The sequence below is a fragment of the Microcaecilia unicolor genome, chromosome 1 (assembly GCF_901765095.1).
Source record: "Microcaecilia unicolor chromosome 1, aMicUni1.1, whole genome shotgun sequence".
Classification (NCBI taxonomy): Eukaryota; Metazoa; Chordata; class Amphibia; order Gymnophiona; family Siphonopidae; genus Microcaecilia; species Microcaecilia unicolor.
In genome coordinates, this window is record NC_044031.1 from 103,581,029 (window position 1) to 103,604,454 (window position 23,426).

At 41.1% G+C, this 23,426-nt stretch overlaps 1 protein-coding gene across 1 annotated transcript in view; it reads left to right on the forward strand.

The window, feature by feature from the left end:
* Positions 1 to 11,796, forward strand: part of LOC115460071 (patched domain-containing protein 3-like) — a 31,733-nt gene extending 19,937 nt beyond the window's left edge. The window contains exons 3-4 of the mRNA XM_030189916.1: positions 2,216 to 2,361; positions 9,766 to 11,796. Of these exons, the coding sequence (XP_030045776.1) occupies positions 2,216 to 2,361; positions 9,766 to 11,612 (1,993 nt within the window). The 3' untranslated portion in view covers positions 11,613 to 11,796. The remainder of the gene's footprint in view (positions 1 to 2,215; positions 2,362 to 9,765) is intronic.
* The last annotated feature ends 11,630 nt before the right edge of the window (positions 11,797 to 23,426 follow it).

Genomic DNA, 23,426 nt, shown 5'->3' on the forward strand with positions numbered 1-23,426 from the left:
TCAAACTTCTTCTACTAACCTATGAATGTACTCACTCTGCTGCTCCCCAGTATCTCTCCACACTCGTCCTTCCCTACATCCCTTCCCGTGCACTCCGCTCCATGGATAAATCCTTCTTATCTGTTCCCTTCTCCACTACTGCCAACTCCAGACTTCGCGCCTTCTGTCTCACTGCACCCTACGCCTGGAATAAACTTCCTGAGCCCCTACATCTTGCCCCATCCTTGGCCACCTTTAAATCTAGACTGAAAGCCCACCTCTTTAACATTGCTTTTGACTCGTAACCACTTGTAACCACTCGCCTCCACCTACCCTCCTCTCTTCCTTCCCATTCACATTAATTGATTTGATTTGCTTACTTTGTTTATTTTTTGTCTATTAGATTGTAAGCTCTTTGAGCAGGGACTGTCTTTCTTCTATGTTTGTGCAGCGCTGCGTATGCCTTGTAGCGCTATAGAAATGCTAAATAATAGTAGTAGTAGTAGTAGAGAGAGAGAGAGAGACAGATAAACTCACAAAAGAGCTGAGCTGTGAGCCTGTCAGAGAAGGGACCCCAGGAGGCAAGACAATGATGGAGCAGCCCTTTGGAGCATGCTCAGAGGGAGGCAGATGGCCTCTGGGGCACACGTGGTGTTGAAGGCACAGTGGCAACTAATTCAGGGCTTGATGAAACTCCAGCCAGGTTGACCCTGAACCCAGGAACACTCACAAGGGGGCATTACAACCAGAACCAGCACCACAAAGAAACATCCTTAGAAGAAAGAAAAAATGCCAACATACCGTCTTTATTTAAACATCCATGTACTCGGATTACAAATTCTAGAGCTCTCCCCACCTCAATTTATTGCTAAGAGTTGCAGAGAACTTTGTATTTCCATCTTGCATCAGTTTCCTTCTTTCTATTATAGGAGGGAGGATGGGACTTGATATACCACCTTTCTGTAGTTATAATCAAAGCAGTTTACATATTTTATACATGTATTTATTTTGTACCAGGGGGAATGGAGGGTTAAGTGACTGGTGTGTGGACTGCCAGCACAGCAGTGGCTTGGCTCTGATCCTGGACATGACATAACACAGATTGTTTAAAGATAAGTGTTTGTTGACTAATGTTCTCAAGAAGATACAAAAGAGAGAAGGAACAAAAGAGAGAAGGTGTGAAGAGTTAGAAGGTGCTTAAAGTCTGGAAACAGTATGTAAATTCCAGGAAGCCCTTGACACACTGCACTGATTCACTCTGCTGAAATAACACTACTCCAAGAAGAGTGCTGGAGAGACTTTGTTGTGAACATTGTGCTCCTGCTTGATGTGATTTAGAAGATTTTCATGATTTACAAGGACTATAATTTGAACCTTTAAGGACAATATCTAAGACACAAGTGGAAGATTTGAAATTGAGGAAACAACAATTGAGGAGCATGTACACAGTTTGTGGAGATATAGAAATGTGTCCACACAAGGTTTATGTGAATGGGTGGTGAAGTGAAGGGTGTGACTGGGCGAGTTCCGGAACTTGCATAGCATAAGTTGTTTTATATGATATATTTATTGTAATAAAAGAACTTAAATATTTTAAAGGAAGAACGTTTTTTGTGCTAAAGAAGATATTGACATATTTGTGTGCAAACAAAATAAGCATTCAAAAGCAGGGGTGTAGCCAAACAACAGATTTTGAGTGGGCCTAAGCAAGAAATGGGTGGGTACCAAGTGTTCTTCACAATCCCCACCAGAAAAATATCTGAGCTGGCGGGAATACGCTTCTTTCCTGAAAACCTGACTGCCAAGGTTACTTTAGGACTGGACTTGGGAAACACTGATTTAGGGCACCTTTTTGTGCATTATTCGTTCTAAAAACAGGTCTAGCTGAAAAAGTCTTAGTTTTAGTCCTGGACAGTTTTGTTTTGTTCTATTATGGCTGAAAAACATCCAAGTCTTAGATTTCAAGAACAAATGAACACGATGTGTAGCACATCAGTGCTGCCATTTGTTGATGAATTATAGAGGCAGAGGTATTATTTTTCATTCAACACTCATATAATTATTTGTAGGACAATTCATTGTATTAATGGCCAGATACTTGTAAAAGAGTGATTGCTACAGCAGTGAATACAGATATCATTCGCACTGATTGTGCTGAAGTATAGGTAATTTATTGTGTTTAAAGTATTATTATGTTAGATTAATGTCACTGGAGATGTCTTTTTACAACTTTCAGGTTGGACTGTGTGAGAAACAAAATCTGGGTTGCCACATTTGGCGTTCTTTCATCTGGCTTAGCTGTGTTGACCAGTTTTGGATTGATGATGTTTTGTGGAGTACCATTCGTTGTTACTGTTGCAAATGCACCATTTCTTATTCTAGGTAAGTTAAATAAACTTAGGGGCCAGATGCAGTTCTCTGGGACAATAGCTAAAGCACTGTGTTTACTTATATATCCTCTAGAACTAGTCTAGCAGAAAATTCCTTGTACTTACAATGTTCTGTCTACTTTTTGTTGGCCCATGTGCATATAAAAATCATTTTATGCATAAGTTTTCAGCCTCGACTCAATGTGTACCTATAGCCTATGTTCACAATAAAGAAAGCCAGCAAACATTTTGTGTGCGCAGTTGCTAGTTGTGTGTGCTCCCTTTCTGACCTGTGAGTGCACAGCTTAGAGGGAACACTATTCATAAGGACACTCTTCAAAGTCATGTAGAGGACAATCATATAACAGTGTGCTTTATATAGGCCCCAAGATGCCTACTTTCCTTTATAAAAGACTAGCATAACAGGTAAAATACATGCCATCAAACTGGCTTATATAACTTTACTTAGTGTCCCAAACATCCAGAACTTCATCACAATTTTCTTATAACTGCAATGAGATAAATACTTTATTTGATTTTATGGGGATCATCAGACCTAACTGCAGTATACACCATATGAACAATTTTGTTCTGCCTTTTTCAAAGAAATGGTTGTGGTGCAAATCTTCATGAGATAACCCTGATTTTATATTTTTTTAGTTTTTTCGTAGCTTTTCTTTTTAATATTTCAGTATCTCGTGGCTGCACATTATAACAGCATTTTAGAAGTATACGAAACATGCATTGTAGCACAAACTTATCTTTACACGGCGGCAGCCTTTGACCGCAGGAGAACCTCCACCGACGTGGCCAGGTTTCGCGGTAAGCTTCCTCAAGGAAGAGGCTCTCATAACATGATTCATGTGCTCCCGCATAAGGCCATTTTTTCCTTATGCGGGAGCACAAACTTCTAAAATGCTGTTATAATGTGCAGCCACGAGATACTGAAATATTAAAAAGAAAAGTTACAAAAAAACTAAAAAAATATAAAATCAGGGTTATCTCATGAAGATTTGCACCACAACCATTTCTTTGAAAAAGGCAGAACAAAATTGTTCATATGGTGTGTACTGCAGTTAGGTCTGATGATCCCCATAAAATCAAATAAAGTATTTATCTCATTGCAGTTATAAGAAAATTGTGATGAAGTTCTGGATGTTTGGAACACTAAGAGGGGCATAATCGAACGCGAATGCCCATCTCCGTGGGCGCCTATCTCAGAGGATGGGTACGCGAAGGGGCGGGACAGACCGTATTTTCGAAAAAGATGGGCGTCCATCTTTTGTTTCGATAATACGGTTTGTGCCGGGCAAATGCATCGCATTTTGGCGGATTTGAGCTGGGCGGTATCGGTTTTCAGCGATAATGGAAACCGAAGGCACCCAGCTCAAAAACGAACAAATCCAAGGCATTTGGTCGTGGGAGGGGCCAGGATTTGTAGTGCACTGGTCCCCCTTACATGTCAGGACACCAACCGGGCACCCTAGGGGGCACTTGTAAAAAGTAAAAAAAAAATTTAAATAACTCCCAGGTGCATAGCTCCCTTCCCTTGGGTGCTGAGCCCCCCAAATCCCCCCGAAAACCCACTGCCCACAACTCTACACCATTACCATAGCACCTATGGCTGAAGGGGGGCACCTACATGTGGGTACAGTGGGTTTTGGGGGCGGTTTGGAGCGCTCCCATTTAGCAGCACAAGTGTAACAGGTAGGGGGGGATGGGCCTGGGTCCAACTGCCTGAAGTCCACTGCACACACTAACAACTGCTCCAGGGACCTGCATACTGCTGTGATGGAGCTGGGTATGGCATTTGAGGCTGGCATACAGGCTGGGAAAAAAAGTTTTTAAAGTTCTTTTTTTTTTTGGTGGGAGAGGGTTAGTGACCACTGGGGGAGTCAGGGGAGGTCATCCCCGAATCTCTCCTGTGGTCATCTGGGCAGTTGGGGCACTTTTTGGGGACTTGTTCGTGAAAAAAAGGGTCCAAAAAAAGTGACCTAAATTCTCGCTTCTGGGCCGATAAACGCGCCCCCATCCCGCCTTCACCACGCCTCCAACACGCCCCCGTCAACTTTGTTCGTTCCCGCGACAGAGTGCAGTTGGAGGTGCCCAAAATCGGCTTTCAATTATACCGATTTGGGCGCCCATGAGAGAAAGGCGCCCATCTCCCGATTTGGGTCGAAATATGGGTGTCTTTCTCTTTCGAAAATAAGCTGGTAAGTAAAGTTATATAGAATTGGTAGTCCCCACACTTGCTTTTTTGGTGTGTTTTAATTTGAATAAAACTGGCTTAAGCACTTGTGCCTAAATGCAGGAAATATGCTTGTAACTTAAATCATTCTATAAGTTATGTGCATGCCCTGATGCTTTGTCTGTGTATGTACATCTGTCAAATATATGCTCTGTATAATATGTTTTAAACAGTTTTTATTACTTGTATCCCACTGTTATCCAAAAACAAGTTTCAGATCAAAATGACTTACAATTTACATATTAGTTGAGGATTACAATAATATGTCAGTTTTAATGTGAAACGTAGATTGATAGTCTGTATATGTGTCTATAGAATTTTACCTAGTTATTTCTGATGCTTGCAGTTAAAAGTAAAAAATAAAAGTGGCAGAGAGACCTAAATGATGATTCCTCAGTAAACCAAATGAAATAGCAAAACTTGTCACGCAAACAGTGGATCATCTCATCTTTAAATTTTTGTGTACAGGGAATACAATCTATGAGAACAGTAGAGTTGCCTGTGCTTGTTGAACTGGTTACTAGTTTCCAGCCAAACAGAACAGTGATGAGTTTGGTCACTTTCAAGCACAGATGAAGTTGAAGCTGGTTGCAATTCTTTTTTTTTTTTTATTCCAAATATTTATATTGATATTTAGGTTGTATCAAAAAGAGAAAGAAAAACAGAGATAATACAGTAAACATTATAATAAGGTACAGAGTGAAGAATAACCACAGTCAAAGTGATAACACCTCTATCTAGTATTCCAGCATCATTCAGAGTTATCAAGTCATACATCTATATATACAGTAATTATAAACCATATATTATTACTCAGGTCACTAAGCATACATTTGCATTCAGTTAGTTAATAGTAGAGTATGTACTCTGATCAGGGAAGGAAGCATATTTTTGTAGATATGAACAAATTCAAAGCTTACGGCAGTGATTACCATGAGACAGTAAATTGATTTCATATATATATATATATATATATATATATATATATATATTAGCAAAACTGAGTTCTACCAAAACCGGGCTTTTATCATATTCAAGTTTTTAAGGTTTGTCATGATTTGCTGGAGTGCAACCACTGTGAGAATGTGAAGAAGGGAGATTGCACAATCCTTCATTTGAGATATTATAGGATTACTTCTGTCCACCTTGCCAGGATGAACAGACAGATGTAGAAATGTTATCAGAAATTAGAGAGGCTAACAAACTGGGGAACACAATAATAATGGGTGATTTCAATTACCCCGATATTGACTGGGTAAATGTAACATCAGGGAATGCTAGAGAGGTAAAATTCCTTGATGAAATCAAGGGCTGGGAGACTGGGCATCCAAATGGCTGATGACATTTAATGTGAACAAGTGCAAAGAGGAACCCGACCAGGAAAAGGATTTAGGTGTCATTGTTGATGACATGTTGAAGCCCTCTGCTCAGTGTGCAGCGGCAGCGAGGAAAGCAAATAGAATGTTAGGTATTATTAGGAAAGGAATGGAAAACAAAAATGAGGATGCTATAATACCCTTGTATCACTCTATGGCGTGACCACACCTCAAATACTCTGTGCAATTCTGGTCACCGTATCTCAAAAAAGATATAGTGGAATTAGAAAAGGTACAGAAAACAAAAATGATAAAGGCGATGGGACAACTTCCCTATGAAGAAAGGCTAAAGTGGCTAGGGCTCTTTAGCTTGGAGGAAAGACTGCTGAGGGAAATATGATAGAGGTCTATAAAATAATGAGTAAAGTGGAACGGGTAGACATGAATCATTTGTTTACTCTTTCCAAATATACTAGGACTAGGGGGCATGCAATGAAGCTACAAAGTAGTAAATTTAAAACAAATCAGAGAAAATATTTCTTCACTCAACATGTAATCAACCTCTGGATTTCGTTTCCCAGAGAATGTGGTAAAAGCAATTAGATTAGCAGGGTTTAAAAAAAGGTTTGGATATCTTCCTAAAAGAAAAGTCCATAAGCCATTATTAAGATGGACTTGGGAAAATCCACTGTCTCTTTCTTGCCAGGTACGTGTGACCTGGATTGGTCATTGTTGGAAACAGGATACTGGGCGTGATGGACCTTTGGTATGTCCCAGTATAGAAACACTTATGTTCTTATGTAAAATAAAATGATAAGAATACCATAATGCATAAATACCAATAATAACAAGGGATTAAAAAAACACTAAACATATTCAAACCACACAAATTAATCAATATATAGATGCAAAAACACAAATAAAATCTGATATATCTAACAGATATGCTTCATAACACATGAAACTAGATAATGTAAAATGAAATAAAAGACATATTTTCAATATTTAGGATTAGGCTCTTGAACCCAAACCATTTAAAAACATTCTACTGAATGAATAAGTCAAAAGTGTATATTGACTAAAGAATGTCATAAAAAAAGGTCTCACATCAAATTCAGAATTCAGGCCCTCTGGTTCTACGGATCTCAGATTAAAAATGAAATGTTGTTCCTCATGTCGTAGAAGTTTATCATCGTCTCCTCTTCTCCAGTTTAGGCTTATCTGTTTAATGATAAAGAATTGTAGATCATCTATTGTGTGGTTAACTTGGTACTTCTGAGTTCTATAATTCTGGCCTTTATCATCCCTCTCATTTTTCCAATGTAAAATAGGCTATTCAGAGCATACTATTGCATATATCACATTTGTCGAATTGCAGTAAGTAGAATGTTTTAGAACAAAGTTGAATTTGGTAACCGGATGTTCAAACTATTCAGAGATATACAGTGTCTGCAAACAGAACACTTCCTACATAGTGAATGTCCTATAAAGTCTTGATCCACTTGTTGACGTTCAGAAAGTGCTGAGGTTCAAAACAAATTTAAAGTCCTAATATTAATGCAAGTAGCAAACACAGCTTTGTCTAAGGTAGACTTATTCCTTCTGCAGTACTTTCACCAAAAGTCCTTAAGTTCTGTCAGGATAGATCCTTGACTGGTGTCTTTTGTCTCAACCAGCCCACTTCAATGCAATGGGAAATGTTAGGGTACTTCCCCTTTCATGGGTCCCTGTAGATGGGGGTGAGGAACCCCTTCCCCCCCCCCCCCCCCCCAAAAAAAAAAAAAAGGCCTTCACTCCCAGCCCTCTCTCATTTTCTTTTATTCTTGGGTCCTGTTTAATCAGTCTTTCATAACAAAGTTAGGTCCATAGTTCATTTCAAATGCAATATACTTTTAAAAATCAAAGGAACTACAGCCCTGGCTTCAGTCCCAGATTTGGGCAGCCTCCTCCCCTGCAGTGTTTCTCTTTCTCACACTCACTGCTGCTGCAAGCAAAAACTCGAAGTGTCCCCAAAATCTTGGACACATGTAGACAAAGGAAAATGCTCAAAGACTTAGCTCCAAGTCCATGTCTTCCTCTGCTGCTTTAGGATTGTTTCCTCCAATACCACTCATACTTCCTCTTTCACATCCATGTCCTCAGGCACTTCCTCAGCCTGTGGGTTTGAAGTCTCTAACTCCATAGGCTGTGCTTCTTCCTCTAACCCAGGTTTTCCCCACCCTTCTTCTTCCTCCTCTCTAGCCTACTGGAGTCTTGATGTTCTCTCTGAGGGCCACTGATTGACAGTTCTAGGACTGGGGAATCAGGATCCCTCCCCCACCTTGGGGTTATTCTTGGTTTACTAGAGGTCCTATCCAGTTCTTCTTCATACTTTGTTTACATGTTCTATCAATTTCAGAATCAGCTAGTAGTCGTTCATAGAACTGATCAGCTTTATTCTCATCTGCATCTGTTGTTGGCATTCATACTTGAATAATAGTCATGTTGAAGGGTGTTCCTCATAGGATGATAGAAATTAAGCGTTCACTGACAGCACAATATTACATTACATTTCTTGCAAGCTTCTTAAATATTATGCAACATTATTTCTTCCATGCCTTTAATTTCTCTTGTAGTCCATGTTATTCCTCAGATTCATACTCTCATATGCCAGTCTATTTCAGTTCACTGATGCCCAACAGTTTGAGTTGTGAACATTCTATTTGATTCATCACCATGTCCAGCTTTCCTTGGTTCATGCTTAGTATGTTCCATGTAAGATGTCTGCAGATTCTGACCCTCATTTCATGCACAACGACATCAGCAGTCTGTCAGATCAACTTCCAAATGCATCACAAATGCTGGCTTTACTCTGAAGGGTCTTCAGCTCTTCCTTCATTTGGTTTGTGGCTTATATAAGGCTTCTGATTTTAAGTTTTAACTGATAAACACTTTGATGCAAAAAACAGTTAAAAAAAAGTGTTTCTTGGCTAAACACCAGAAAAACACCATTTCCCCTTTCACCCCTTCCCTGGCTTTTCTAGTATCATCCACCCAGTGATTTTCCCCTATATGGAAGCCTGAGCCCTTGCTGTAATACCATGATATTACCACTTAGTGGTCTCAGCAGCCAGTTTGTGATCCAGGACTGTCATGCAGGAGCGAGTGGGTATTGCTTCCAGCCCACTAATCACCAAGGACCCCAATAAAGATTAGTTGGAGATTTAAGGTTGGGAGTCAGGGGATCAGCTAGAGGCTGCTTTGAGGGGGGAGGGGCTATTGGAGAAGTTGGCCTCATGGAGAGGTTGCCACATAGTGTGGGGTGCTGTGGCCACATGGGGGGGGGGGTTCTGCCATAGACACAGGGGGATCCTGTATCTGGAGAGTTTCCTGCATTGGGAGGTTTCTACCATGGGAGAGGGGATATGGTCGGGGGGGGGGGGGGGGGTGCCACAGCCTATTGAATCAACCTGGGGCAAATTAGCAGCCCTACCTCCTGCAGAGCCTGGCTCTCGAGTGCACCTACCACACATCACATCCCAGGTGTCAGATGGCCTTGTGAGGAGTTCTGACTATCAAGAGCTGAAATCAGACCAATGTTTCCTTAAGGCACTGGAGACCAAATAATGTTGAGTCCTAGTCTAAATATATTTACTAAAGATCATTTTCAGTCAACCTCTGCTGAATTTAAGGCTTGTATTGGAGATTGCTCTTGCCTTCTGTCTTTCACACAACTTCCTTGCTTCCACTTAGTAACAAATAAGCACTTTGGGTTTTTTCAGTACCTGTCTCTGTGTTACCTTAGCTTACATTACAATCCATTGTCTCTCCTTGATTGCTATTAAACAATTTGTTATTCTCGTCTCCTTTTTAGGTGTTGGAGTTGATGACATGTTCATCATGATCTCCTGCTGGCAACAGACTAAAGTAAAAAGTAAAGTTAAAGACCGGATGGCTGACACCTACGCAGATGCAGCAGTGTCTATAACAATCACCACTCTGACTACTGTTTTTGCCTTCTATATAGGAATTATGACCTCTTTTCAATCAGTTAGGTCCTTTTGCATCTACACTGGTACTGCTATCTTATTTTGCTATTTATACAACATTACCTTCTTCGGGGCTGTTTTGGCTCTAAATGGCAAACGAGAAGAAGACAACAGGCATTGGCTGGCTTGCAAAATAGTGAAGGAAGATGTTGAACCCGAGCGTTCCTCTATGTATAACATGTGCTGTGTGGGAGGAGCTTTTAACAGGACAACAGGTGCAGAAGAAGAGCATCCAATGACTGCATTCTTTAAAAAGTATTATGGTCCTTTTCTTACAAACAAATGGACTAAGGTTTTCGTGGTGGTATTTTATGGGGGATACGTGGCTAGTAGTATTTATGGTTGTTTTCAGATGCAGGAAGGGATAGATCTTCGAAATCTAGCTACTGATGATTCTTATGTCATTCCATTTTATGATAGTGAAGATTTATATTTTTCAGAATATGGCCCAAGAGTGATGGTTGCTGTAAAAGAACCATTACCATACTGGAATTCATCTGTCCGCAATGAAATTGAGAAATGTTTGGAGTCTTTAGAAAATAATTCTTATGTTGATAGAAATCTTTCAGAATCCTGGCTGAGAACGTATGAGATATTGTCAAAAATGTTTAATATATCTATAGACAGTGAACATAGTTTTACTCATAATTTAAGCAGACTATTTACATTTTTTCCAGAGTATAAACAGGACATTTTTCTAAACAATCAGAAAATAGAAGCATCACGTTTCTTCATTCAGACTATAAATGTTACGACTGCAGTTGATGAGAAGACTTTGTTAAATCAATTAAGAGAAGAAGCAAAGACCTGTAAAATTCCAATTGTAATATATCACCCAGCATTTATATTCTTTGACCAGTATGTTGTAATAATTGAAAACACTATTCAAAATGTCGCAGTTGCAACTGGAGTTATGTTGGTAATCTCCCTTTTATTAATTCCTCATCCAATCTGCTCTTTGTGGGTGACGTTTGCAATTGCTTCTATCATAGTTGGTGTTTCTGGTTTCATGGCTTACTGGAGAGTAAATCTAGATTCCATATCTATGATTAATCTTGTCATTTGTATAGGATTTTCGGTGGACTTTTCAGCCCACATTTCCTATGCATTTGTTTCAAGTAAAAAATCTAGTGTAAACGAAAAGGTCATTGATGCATTGCACCTTCTTGGCTACCCAATTGTGCAAGGTGCTCTCTCGACAATATTAGGAGTTATTGCACTCTCTGCAGCTGGAAGTTACATCTTCAGAACCTTTTTCAAGATCATGTTTCTTGTAATATCATTTGGTGCTCTTCATGGCCTTGTTTTTATTCCAGTGTTCTTAACCTTTTTTGGAATTTGTAATAAATCATGCTGTGGAACAAATAACAGTAATAGCACCACAAAATATCCAGATGTTCTGAAATCTGAAAACCAGGTTGGTGCTGTAGGTGCTCATTCCTTACCAGGGATTGTCACTGCATTTCCAAGAGTTATCCATATCCCTGATGGAAACCTGAGCACTAACGTTAATGCTATATCTCAACATGCACAAAATAATTCAGTTCCTTCAGCTTTTCAAGCATATAGTGACAGCAATAACTTATACGTCAGAAATAATTCATCAGTGGGTTACAAAAGGCAAATGGAACAGTATTGTTACCAAAACAATATAGATCCAGATTGCCCTTAATTATTTTCTCTTATGCTAAATAAAATGTGCTACAGTAACTGTGGGACAAAACCAGGCGTTTTGAAGTTGGAAATATAAATGGCCCTTAACTGGCTATCCAGCAATATTCAGCAGGAAATAGCCGGCTCTCTCCTACTGAATATTGTCGGCTAGTGCTTAGCGGATAGCTGGTTATGATATTCGGTGCATTGCCAGCTAAGTTTGGTGGCAAAATTAGGCTGCTGAAATAGCTGGAATATCTTTGGCTGGTTTAAACTTAACCGGCCAGTTCTGAATATTGGCTTGGCCGGTTAAATTTAAACCAGCCAAAAAACACCCGGATATTCAATGCCGGTCACCAGAAATGGCCTGGCATTGTATAACCGGGTTCAGAGTTGACAGCAGGAGGCAGTTCACCTCCTTCCCATGGTCTGAATATCGGCCCCCATATCTCTGGACTGGATGTTTCTGATGCAGTGGCGTAGCTATGGGTGGGGCCGGGTGGGGAGGGGCCCATCTAGTTTTGGTTCATTCCTACCTAGTGGCAGCACACATGATCAGTGTAGCTGGTGGGGCTCCCAGAGCCCTGCCAGCTAAGGAATCTTCTCTAGAGTCACCCTGAACTGTTTCAAACCCATGACAGTTGGAGGCGCACTGGAAGCGTGCCACTGACTTCCCCAGGTTTGAAACAGTTCAGGGGGGGACACCGGTGCTGGAAAGAATATTTGAAGCGGGGGAGTCGGAGAAACTAAACAAATTCTCTGTAACCTTGGAGGATGTAATGGGTCAGTTCAGCAAGCTGCTTTAGACTTAATCCTACCCACCCTACCCCTCTACCCACCCACCCCTAGAGTGACATGTCTTATATAACCTCCCTATCAACCCACTCATTACTTTACCTCACCCATTTCTATTCTTCTATCACCTTCTCCCACTACTCCAACCAGAGTTACACCTAATCACACTGACCACCCTTCAACATCTTCTGTCCTTCTGTGACTGTTCTCTTGTGCTTGACTGCTTAAATATTTTAAATTTAAATGCTTTACTTTTTGTCTATTAGATTGTAAGCTCTTTGAGCAGGGACTGTCTTTCTTCTGTGCTTGTACAGCGCTGCGTACGCTTTGTAGCGCTCTAGAAATGTTAAATAGTAGTAGTAGTAGTAGTAAATCACCGGGACCTGATGGTATTCATCCCAGAGTATTAATAGAACTAAAAAATGAACTTGCGGAGCTACTGTTAGAAATATGCAATCTGTCCCTAAAATCGAGTGTAATACCGGAAGACTGGAGGGTAGCCAATGTTACTCCGATTTTTAAGAAAGGTTCCAGAGGAGATCCGGGAAATTATAGACCGGTGAGTCTGACGTCGGTGCCGGGCAAGATGGTGGAGGCTATTATTAAGAATAAAATTGCAGAGCATATACAAAAACATGGACTGATGAGACAAAGTCAGCACGGATTTAGTGAAGGGAAGTCTTGCCTCACCAATCTAATGCATTTTTTTGAGGGGGTAAGCAAACATGTGGACAATGGGGAGCCGGTTGATATTGTATATCTGGATTTTCAGAAGGCGTTTGACAAAGTGCCGCACGAAAGACTCCTGAAGAAATTGCAGAGTCATGGAATCGGAGGTAGGGTATTATTATGGATTAAGAACTGGTTGAAAGATAGGAAGCAGAGAGTAGGATTGCGTGGCCAGTATTCTCAGTGGAGGAGGGTAGTTAGTGGGGTCCCGCAGGGGTCTGTGCTGGGTCCGTTGCTTTTTAATGTATTTATAAATGACCTAGAGATGGGAATAACTAGTGAGGTAATTAAATTCGCCGATGACACAAAATTATTCAGGGTCGTCAAGTCGCAGGAGGAATGTGAACGATTACAGGAGGACCTTGCGAGACTGGGAGAATGGGCGTGCAAGTGGCAGATGAAGTTCAATGTTGACAAGTGCAAAGTGATGCATGTGGGTAAGAGGAACCCGAATTATAGCTACGTCTTGCAAGGTTCCGCGTTAGGAGTTACGGATCAAGAAAGGGATCTGGGTGTCGTCGTCGATGATACGCTGAAACCTTCTGCTCAGTGTGCTGCTGCGGCTAGGAAAGCGAATAGAATGTTGGGTGTTATTAAGAAGGGTATGGAGTCCAAGTGTGCGGATGTTATAATGCCGTTGTATCGCTCCATGGTGCGACCGCACCTGGAGTATTGTGTTCAGTACTGGTCTCCGTATCTCAAAAAAGATATAGTAGAATTGGAAAAGGTACAGCGAAGGGCGACGAAAATGATAGTGGGGATGGGACGACTTTCCTATGAAGAGAGGCTGAGAAGGCTAGGGCTTTTCAGCTTGGAGAAGAGACGGCTGAGGGGAGATATGATAGAAGTGTATAAAATAATGAGTGGAATGGATCGGGTGGATGTGAAGCGACTGTTCACGCTATCCAAAAATACTAGGACTAGAGGGCATGAGTTGAAGCTACAGTGTGGTAAATTTAAAACGAATCGGAGAAAATTTTTCTTCACCCAACGTGTAATTAGACTCTGGAATTCATTGCCGGAGAACGTGGTACGGGCGGTTAGCTTGACGGAGTTTAAAAAGGGGTTGGATAGATTCCTAAAGGACAAGTCCATAGACCGCTATTAAATGGACTGGAAAAATTCCTCATTTTTAGGTATAACTTGTCTGGAATGTTTTTACGTTTGGGGAGCGTGCCAGGTGCCCTTGACCTGGATTGGCCACTGTCGGTGACAGGATGCTGGGCTAGATGGACCTTTGGTCTTTCCCAGTATGGCACTACTTATGTACTTATGTACTTATGTACTTATGAAGTTGCAGACAGGACTCTTCAGCTAATGAGGCTGAACCAAGGTATTTTTTTAACCACTTCAGGGCGACTTATTTGCAACACATCTTAAAAGTCCATTTAACTTACCTTTAAAATGATCACTTCAACTCACAAAGCACTTGATGGAGCAACTATGTTATAGGTAATGCACTGAGTCACTACTGTTACCATTGGGAAATAGGATATCTGAGTCTGCTGGAAGAATCTGTAAAGTAGTAAGCGACAGCAATGTATCAGTACATCTTGGGAGAAATGAGCTGCTTGGAGAGCCAGTTACAGTATTTGATATTGTAAATAGCATCAGCAACTTTAATTTTAACTTTAGATTATTTATGGGGTTTTTTTAAAAAATTTTTCAATTTATGAGGGTCATTTTAGAATAGGATGCCTATGTTACTAGAGCAAGAAGGTGCCTACTTTTATCCTATTTTATAAGGACACGTGGAGGAGCATTTTAGAAAGGGCGTCCAAGTCACAATAGGAATGTCAAAGTCAAAATGTCCCAAATGAATGTCAGTCTCACATGTATTTTCAAACAGAATACAGCCTAAATGCTAGCGCATAAAGTACATGCATTTAATACATATTTTTTAATCTGTGCACTTGAGTTGTGACTAACTGTGCTCTACCCAAAATCCTCCACTAATGAGCTAATTTTCAAAAGATAAAAACGCCCAAAAAGTGGCAAAAATCTGCATTTGGACATTTTTCTCACAAAAACGTTCAAATTGGTATTTTCTAAACCAATTTTTAGACATTTTTCTATGAAGTCCATCAGAAGTGCGTTCAAATCACAAGGTGGCATGTTAAGGACGGAATCTGGGTGTTCCTAACACTCGGACGTTTTCCAGCCATAATGGAACAAAATAAACGTTCCAGGACTAAAACTAAGACGTTTTGAGCTAAATCTGTTTTTATAACGAATAAGGCACAAAAGGGTGCACTAAATGTCCAGATGACCACTGGAGGGAATCAGGGGTGACCCCCCCCCCCAATACTCCCCAGTGGTCACTGACCCTCTCCCACAAATGTGAATACAAATATGATTTAGCAGCCTCTATGACAGCCTCAGATGTTAGAGCCAGGTCCATTAGAGCAGCATGCAGGTCCTTGGAGTAGTGTAGTGGTCAGTACAGGGCAATACACCATGGAGTGGGGTACTCTGGTCCATATCTCCCTCTACCTGTCACATTTAAGGGGCAAATTGTGAGCCCTCCAAAACTCACCAGAAACTTACTGTACCCACATATAGGTGCCCCCTTCACCCATAAGGGCTATTGTAGTGGTGTACAGTTGTGGACAGTGGGTTTTTGGGGGCTCAGCAGACAAGATAAGGGAGCAATGGTGAGATGTGTACCTGGGAGCATGTTTTTGAAGTCCACTGCAGTGCACCCTAGGGTGCCCCATTTATCTCCTCGGATGTCTAGGAAAGCAGTCTACTAAAAATGCTGGCCCATCCCTACATCCCAATGGCTTGATTTTCTACATTTTTCACTTGGACATTTTTTTTTTAATATGGACCAAAAAACAAAACGTCTGAAGGACAAAACCTTGTTAGAAACAGTATTTTTGACAACAAACGATAGATGTTTTTCTTTTTTTGAAAATGAACTTCTTTCCCATTCAGATTTTGGACGTTTTTTGCAAAACGTCTAAAGTCAGATTAACATCATATTGAAAATGCCCCTCCATGTATACCTAATCTACAAGTATGCAATTAGTTGCACCAAATGCACTTATAGGTGTGACATCATTTTATAAAAGTAATTTTATGCTCATAAATGACTGCTTATGTGTGAAAAACATTATAAAATTACCTTATATATGTTTAAGTATAATTCATGGCATGCTGGATTTTGCTTGTTTAAATTCTCAAAATCTTGTAAATTTTATTATTATTGTATTCATCTGTATTTTTTACTTTGTTTTGTATTGATTTACCCTTTTCCTTTTGTACATCACTTAAAGCAGAGGATGGGGAATTAAAAAACTTTAATATATTAAATACATGAATAAAATGCCTTTAAAGTTCTTTAGAATTAAATTAACCACATAAATTCTCAACTCACGAATATGTGTAAAATAACAGGCTGAAATTCTTTTTCTAGAATACACATAATTCACTTGTTCTTTCAGATTCATGGTAAGAGGACTCCAAAGCCATTGTTCTATATAGGTAAAAGCTTTTGAGTTGATATTCAGTGGCACTTATCCAGTAGGGTGGTCCGGGGCAGAGCCAAAGTGGAGCTGGATTCTATCTGGACCCTGCCTCTATTCAGCACTGGTAACCAAATATCTATCCAGACAAGCTAGACAGCATAATAGCTGCTCAGTGTGGGTTTCTGGTTATGGCCTGGTTCTGAATATACAGGTCAAGCTTAGAGAGCAATGTTCATAAGGAAGTTTAATTATCAGAAGGTTTATTTCTTATTGATATCAAATGAACCAGAGACAAAGATGGTAAATCTAAAAGACTCAACTGAGAGGAGTGAAACATTCAAACAATTATTTAAATATCTGGGTAGGCCCCTATATGTGCATTTATAAACCAGAAATATGATTTTGAAGTGAATTGTCTCAACCATATGCCAATGTAAACTTTGAAACATGGTGTAATTTGGTCAGATTACTTTAATTCTGTATATGCATTTGGTATAAATTGTAACCTATTTTAGCTTCCTAAATTAATCCTTGGTACAGAGCATTACAGTAATCTAATTTACTTAGCACCTTGCCCTTACCTCCAGCAAATTTCTACACCCCCACTTCCCATCGTGCCTCAGCTGTATCCTTCTCCTTTCCTACTCAGGGTCTTAACTCATAGATTGAACAACAAGGGGCAACTACAGTGCTGCATTGCTTAAATTGTATATTGGGTCCTTGGTGATAGAGGAGGAGGATGCAGTTTGAGGAGCAATTGCTTACTTCCTCTCTTTGCTAGTTGGCTGTGGGAAGGAGAAGGAGATGAGGGAATCAGATGAGGGAGGTTCTCTGCCCTTTCCTGATTTCACATGATTCTGCAAAGACCAGCCAATTCTGTAATATCTACTGTAATAAAACTCACCCTCAACGTTCTGAAGACAACGTTCTGAAGTCACTCAGTCACTTCCTGAAGGGTTCATGGATTCATGGTGGTGAAGCCACAACACTGACCATGTCTCTCTGCCCCGCCCTCGCATGACGGACCAATCAGAAAAAACACCCTCAACATTCTGAAACACAAAGGACCATCACAACACCGTTCCCAGGCAACACTAGGCAACGTAAGACGGACCAATCAGAGGAAACTACATGACAATAAGGGAGGAGCATTCCACAGCAGAATGGCTCATTATCTGTGCAGCACGGAGAGCACAGAACCACCGCTGGAAAGAACAAAACAAAAAAAGACACACATCAACAACCTGCACACACACCGCACCCTCACACACTCACACACACACACAAAATAACTCTGTGACACGTACACACACACACACACAAAAAAAGCCACATGCTAGCGCCCGTTTCATTGGTTTCGGAAACGGGCCTTTTTTACTAGTTATATATAAAGAATTTTGAACGGTTATAGATGTAACAAAGCTACATATACAGCATTTGAAAAATCCATTTGCCTACTCACTGTCACAGCCATGGCCATGCCCCCGATTCACCTTTCATTCCAGTGGAGAGTTCTGTGGCTTCCATGGATCACCTCCCCAGCACTGCATCCCTCCTGTACTGATGCCTATGCTGCCAGTTTCCCTTTTTCACTATGCTCCAAGTCTCATTCCAGAGATTATCCAGTCCTCACTCTGATGTTCCAGTATTCTAGCTTCATTCTGGTGCTCCTACTACCTCTTTCAGTGTGTTCCAAGCCTCATTCTGGGGCACCAGATATCATGACATCATTAGCGAGGGCACTTATAAGGAACCATGGGACTCTCATGCTTTGCCTTTGCAACACAGGTGTCCTAGTGGTGTCTATTATGTGTGTTGCACTCTAGCCCTGCCTCAGTTGTTCCTGCCTTGTCTCCAGCCTTGCATCAGCCTGTTCCTGCCTTGTCTCCAGCCTTGCCCCAGCCTGTTCCTGCCTTGTCTCCAGCCATGCATCAGCCTGTTCCTGCCTTGTCTCCGGTCTTACCCCAGCCTGTTCCTGCCTTGTCTCCAGCCTTCCATCAGCCTGTTCTTCCCTTGTCTCCAGTCTTGCTTCAGCCTGTTCCATCCTTATCTCCAGCCCTGTCTTTGTTTGTTCCTGTTGGCTCCAACCTTGCCTCAGCTTGTTCTTGCCTTGTGTCTAGTCCTGCTTCTGCCCTGTTTCCTGCCCTGCCTTCAAGCTCTAGTCCTGTTTTCTAGTTCCAGCCCTGCCTTCAAGCTCCAGCCCTGCCTTCAAGCTTCGGCCCTGTCTTCCAGTTCCAGCCCTGCCTTCCAGTTCCAGCCATGTCTTCTGTTTCTGTTGGTCTAGACTCTGGTTACCTACTGAGCCGTGTCCTGTGCCTTGCCTGGGTGACTTCTCTGCCACTAGTCGGAGCGCAGCTAACCTTTGGGTTGACCAGGTAGTGCTAATTCAGCTGTGGGGCCCAAGGGGTTCACCTTTCCTGAACTGTGACACTCCACCTGTGGCACTGTTAGTGAGATGGCCTAGAAAACAGAAGTTGGTGGTAGATTCCAGAAAGGAGGAGCCAACTTCACCCTAGGCATGAATCTTGGTGCCATTCTTAGGGAAGTATATGTTTGTACAGTTTTGTTTATTCTGCCAATTTCATATGGATTGTAGGCAGATTATAGATAAAAAGCAAAAACAGGAAAACAAAACTTCCACAAACAATCTGTAATCAAACAAAGAGTAGAAGACACCATAAAATAAGTACCAGGATAGGTTTTTATTCTTTTTCAATCAGGTCTCTCTAATTCTTATGGTGTAAATTTTCAGCACCACATAACTTTAAATGGATAAGCTATCCCTTTAAAGCTATGCAGATTTTGAACATTGCTACCTATCCATATAAAATTGCTGAAAATCTGGAAAATCCATGTATAAATTTAAATGGATATCATCCATTTAAAGTTATATCTACTATTTGGCCAGTTTGGTGTAGACAGATAAGTTCTCTACCTGTTGAACATTGCCATTTTTTTTTTTGTTACATTGTACCCTGCACTTTCCCACTCATGGCAGGCTCAATGCAGCTTACGTGGGGCAATGGAGGGTTAAGTGACTTGCCCAGAGTCACAAGGCGCTGCCTGGGCCTGAAGTGGGAATTGAACTCAGTTCTTCAGGACCAAAGTCCACCACCCTAACCACTAGGCCACTCCTCCTATTTGTCCCACCTGAAAAAATCTCTAAGCTCATCTCCCTTGTTATACCCTATACCTCTGTCAAGTCCCTCTGTTTTGCTCACGCATGTCTCCTGGATGTGCCACCAATAGCTAAATAGTATTCGTGCCACTGCATTTGGATATTTAGGCCCTTATGCAACTCTTTGTCAGAACACATACAGATGGAACCATTACTCAAGAAGTTCATCTCACCTCAAAGCCTGGCTTTTTCACCTCTCCCTAAAGTAATAGGCCTTTCCCATCAATTTAGCACTTTTCTCCCCACTCCTCCCCATCTTTCACTTCTTTCTAGCACTCTAATTTGCTCCATTCATTTCCTTTAAATATTGTATTTCCCTTTCCAAGACTTTCTTTGTATTTATTGTACACGGCCTAATGCTTGTACATTTTGGGCCCTTTTACTAAGGTGCAGTAGACACTGCCACGTGCCTAATGCGTGGTAAAAAGCACTGCCGTGGTAGTGTGCCCATCAGCGTGTACTAATCACGTGCTAAATATTTTTTTTATTTTTCAGCATGGGAAGTGTGACTACGAGCACAGAGTAGGCATGTCCTGTGCTAATCGGGTAGTGTGGGCACATGAGCGGAGAGTAGGCATGACCTGTGCTAATCGGGTAGCGTGGGCACATTGCCACATGCTGCCTGATTACCATGGGGTTAGCGCATGGCCATTAATGAAACATGGAAATATGGTCATTTTACCACTGTGCTAAAAGTGGTCACAGCGCAAAAAACCCCACTTTTTAGCGCAGTTTGGTAAAAGGGCCCCTTATGTAGTATATCAAACTATTAAAGAAATTAAATTAAAATAACCCTGTTTTGCCTGGTGAGCATTAGGCAGGTTACTTTTAGTATATCTTAGAGTTTGTAGAGTGGTCAGACCTGGGACCAACATGAGCCAGGAGACAGATTAGCACATTAATCCACTCCCATAGCACTCTCCTTTCATCCAATAGGTCAGTCTAGGTTAGAGGCTGCAGTTCTCAACCATAGCTTTACTTAAACATGGATATGTCAGGCAAGTTGGGCAATGCTTAAAGCAGCTATTTATAGGCATAGTCAAGGTAGGAAAACATTGTAATACTGACAGTATCTTAGCAGCTTTTTCCCTTAGCAATGTTTTCCCCTTTATCAAGTGTTCTTGGAAAAAGTCCTAAACTAAATACAACTGTCCTCCCTCTGGGCCTCTCCTCAAGAGGAATAATTTCTCTGTAAGTCTCTTTCAGTTAAGTAAGGCTATCTGAGCCTTTTATCATATTATCCTTTTTCCTTGTACATTTGCTGGAACTTTCCTGCAGTCTCCTTCTGTTCCTTCAGGCTTGATCCTTTTTCTGTTGCTCCTCTTGGATACAAATGCAGCAACCTTAAGGCTCTGATAAATGCAACCACTCCTTATTTCTCCAGCTGCAGTGGTTCAGCTGCAGTGGCTGTGTTAGACAGCGACTTCATCCCTTGGATGAGCATCAGATATGGAGGTAAGAGCCAAGCCTCTTCCTCTTATGGTTGAGATGCAATGACCAGGAATTTGGAGCCAAAGACATGAAATGCAAACCGGGCTTGGTATTTACATCAGCTATAATTCCCCCCCAAAGATGTCTCCTCCTACCTGTGTCAATCACAGATAGGGAACATAAGAATACCCATACTGGCTCAGACCAATGGGCCATCTAGTCCAGTATCAGCAGTGGCCAATCCAAGTCAGAAGTACCTGACAGAAACCCAGACAGTAGCAACATTCCATGCTACAAATCCAAGGGCAAGCAGTGTCTTCCTCATGTCTATCTCAATAGTAGACTATATACTTTTCCTTCAGAGCTTAACTATTCATTGAGTGAAAAAATATTTCCTTCTATTTGTTTTAAAAGAATTTACAAGTAACTTCATTGAGTGTCCCCTAGTCTTTGTACTTTTTGAAAAAGTAAAAAATCGATACGCATTTATCCATTCTACACCACTCAGGATTTTGTAGACCTTAATGATATCCCCCCCCCCCCCCCAGCTGTCTCTTTTCCAAGCTGAAGAGCCCTAACATCTTTAGCCTTTCTTCATATGAGAGAAGTTCTATCCCCTTTATCATCTTGGTTGCTCTTCTTTGAATCTTTTCTAATTCTTGTTCCAGATGCTGTGAGGGTAAGTAAAATTCAACATAAAATAATAGAATAGAATCACTAGTGGTCTCTGCAATTCCTTTCAGGAACAGAACTCTAAGGCCTCCACATATTTTTTCTATTTAGGGCTGGTTTTTAGAACAAGAAGCCTATGTGAGATATCCAAATTTATAAAGGTAACGTGGAGGGGTATTTTTGAAAGAAACGTCCAAGTTGGGATTTGGACGTCTTTGTAAAACGTCCAAATCCGGGGGGCAGGGAAAACCATATTTTCGAAAAAAGATGGACGTCCATCTTTCATTTCGAAAATACCAAGGACGTCCTTGGATTTGGACGTCCTTAGGCATGGACGTCTTTGACTTTCGTCGATTTTCGAAATCAAAGACGTCCATGTTAAAAACATCCAAATGCAAGCCATTTGGATGTGGGAGGAGCCAACATTTGTAGTTTACTGGTCCCCCTGACATGCCAGGACACCAATTGTTCAGTCTATATCCATTCAATCTATATTGTAAGCCACATTGAACTCAAGACTTTTGGGATAATGTGGGATATAAATGTCACAAATAAATAAATACATTTTTCGATTAGCTTTCAAAGGTAACCCTTCTTCTTCAGATCAGAAATAAGCAAATGTTGACAAATATCAGAATATATAAGTGAAACAAAAAGCATTCCAATGACAGTTGCACAGGAAGAGGATGGGGTGGGTTAGGTGAGAAACATGGAGAGTTGGCTAGCTGATTAGAGGGTGACACAGCAGTAGAATTTTATGGTTTATAGAAACCCCAGATCTTTAAGTCCTGTCTGGTGGGTGTAATATTTCATCAAAAGAACATAAGCATTGCCAATCCAGGTCACAAATACCTGGCAAGATCCTAAAACAGTACATTTTATGCTGCTTTTCCTAGAAATAAGCAGTAGATTTTCCCAAGTCCATCTTAATATGGCTTATGGACTTTTCATTTCGGGAGATATCCAAACCTTTTTAAACCCTGCTAAGCTAACTGCTTTTACCACATTCTCTGGCAATGAATTCCAGAGTTTAATTACATGTTGAATGAAGAGATATTTTCTCTGATTTGTTTCAAAGTTACTACTTTGTAGCTCCATTGCATGCCCCCCTAGTCCTAGTATTTTTGGAAAGAGTAAACAAGCAATTCACGTCTACCCATTCCACTCCACTCATTATTTTATATTCCTCTATTATATTTCCCCTTAGCTGTCTTTTCTCCAAGCTGAAGAGCACTAGCCACTTCAGCCTTTCCTCATAGGGAAGTTGTACCATCCCCTTTATCATTTTTGTCAACTTTCTCTGTACCTTTTCTAATTCCACTGTCCAGCTTATTTTAGAAAGAAAAGGCCGGCCATCTTCTGACACAAATCGGGAGATGGCCGGCCATCTCTCAAGGCCAGCGAAATCGGCATAATCGAAAGTCGATTTTGGCCGGCCTCAACTGCAGTCCGTCGTGGAGCCGGCCAAACTTCAAGGGGGTGTGTCGGCAGGGTACAGAAGGCAGGACGGGGGCGTGCTTAAGAGATGGCCGACTTCGCCCAATAATGGAAAAAAGAA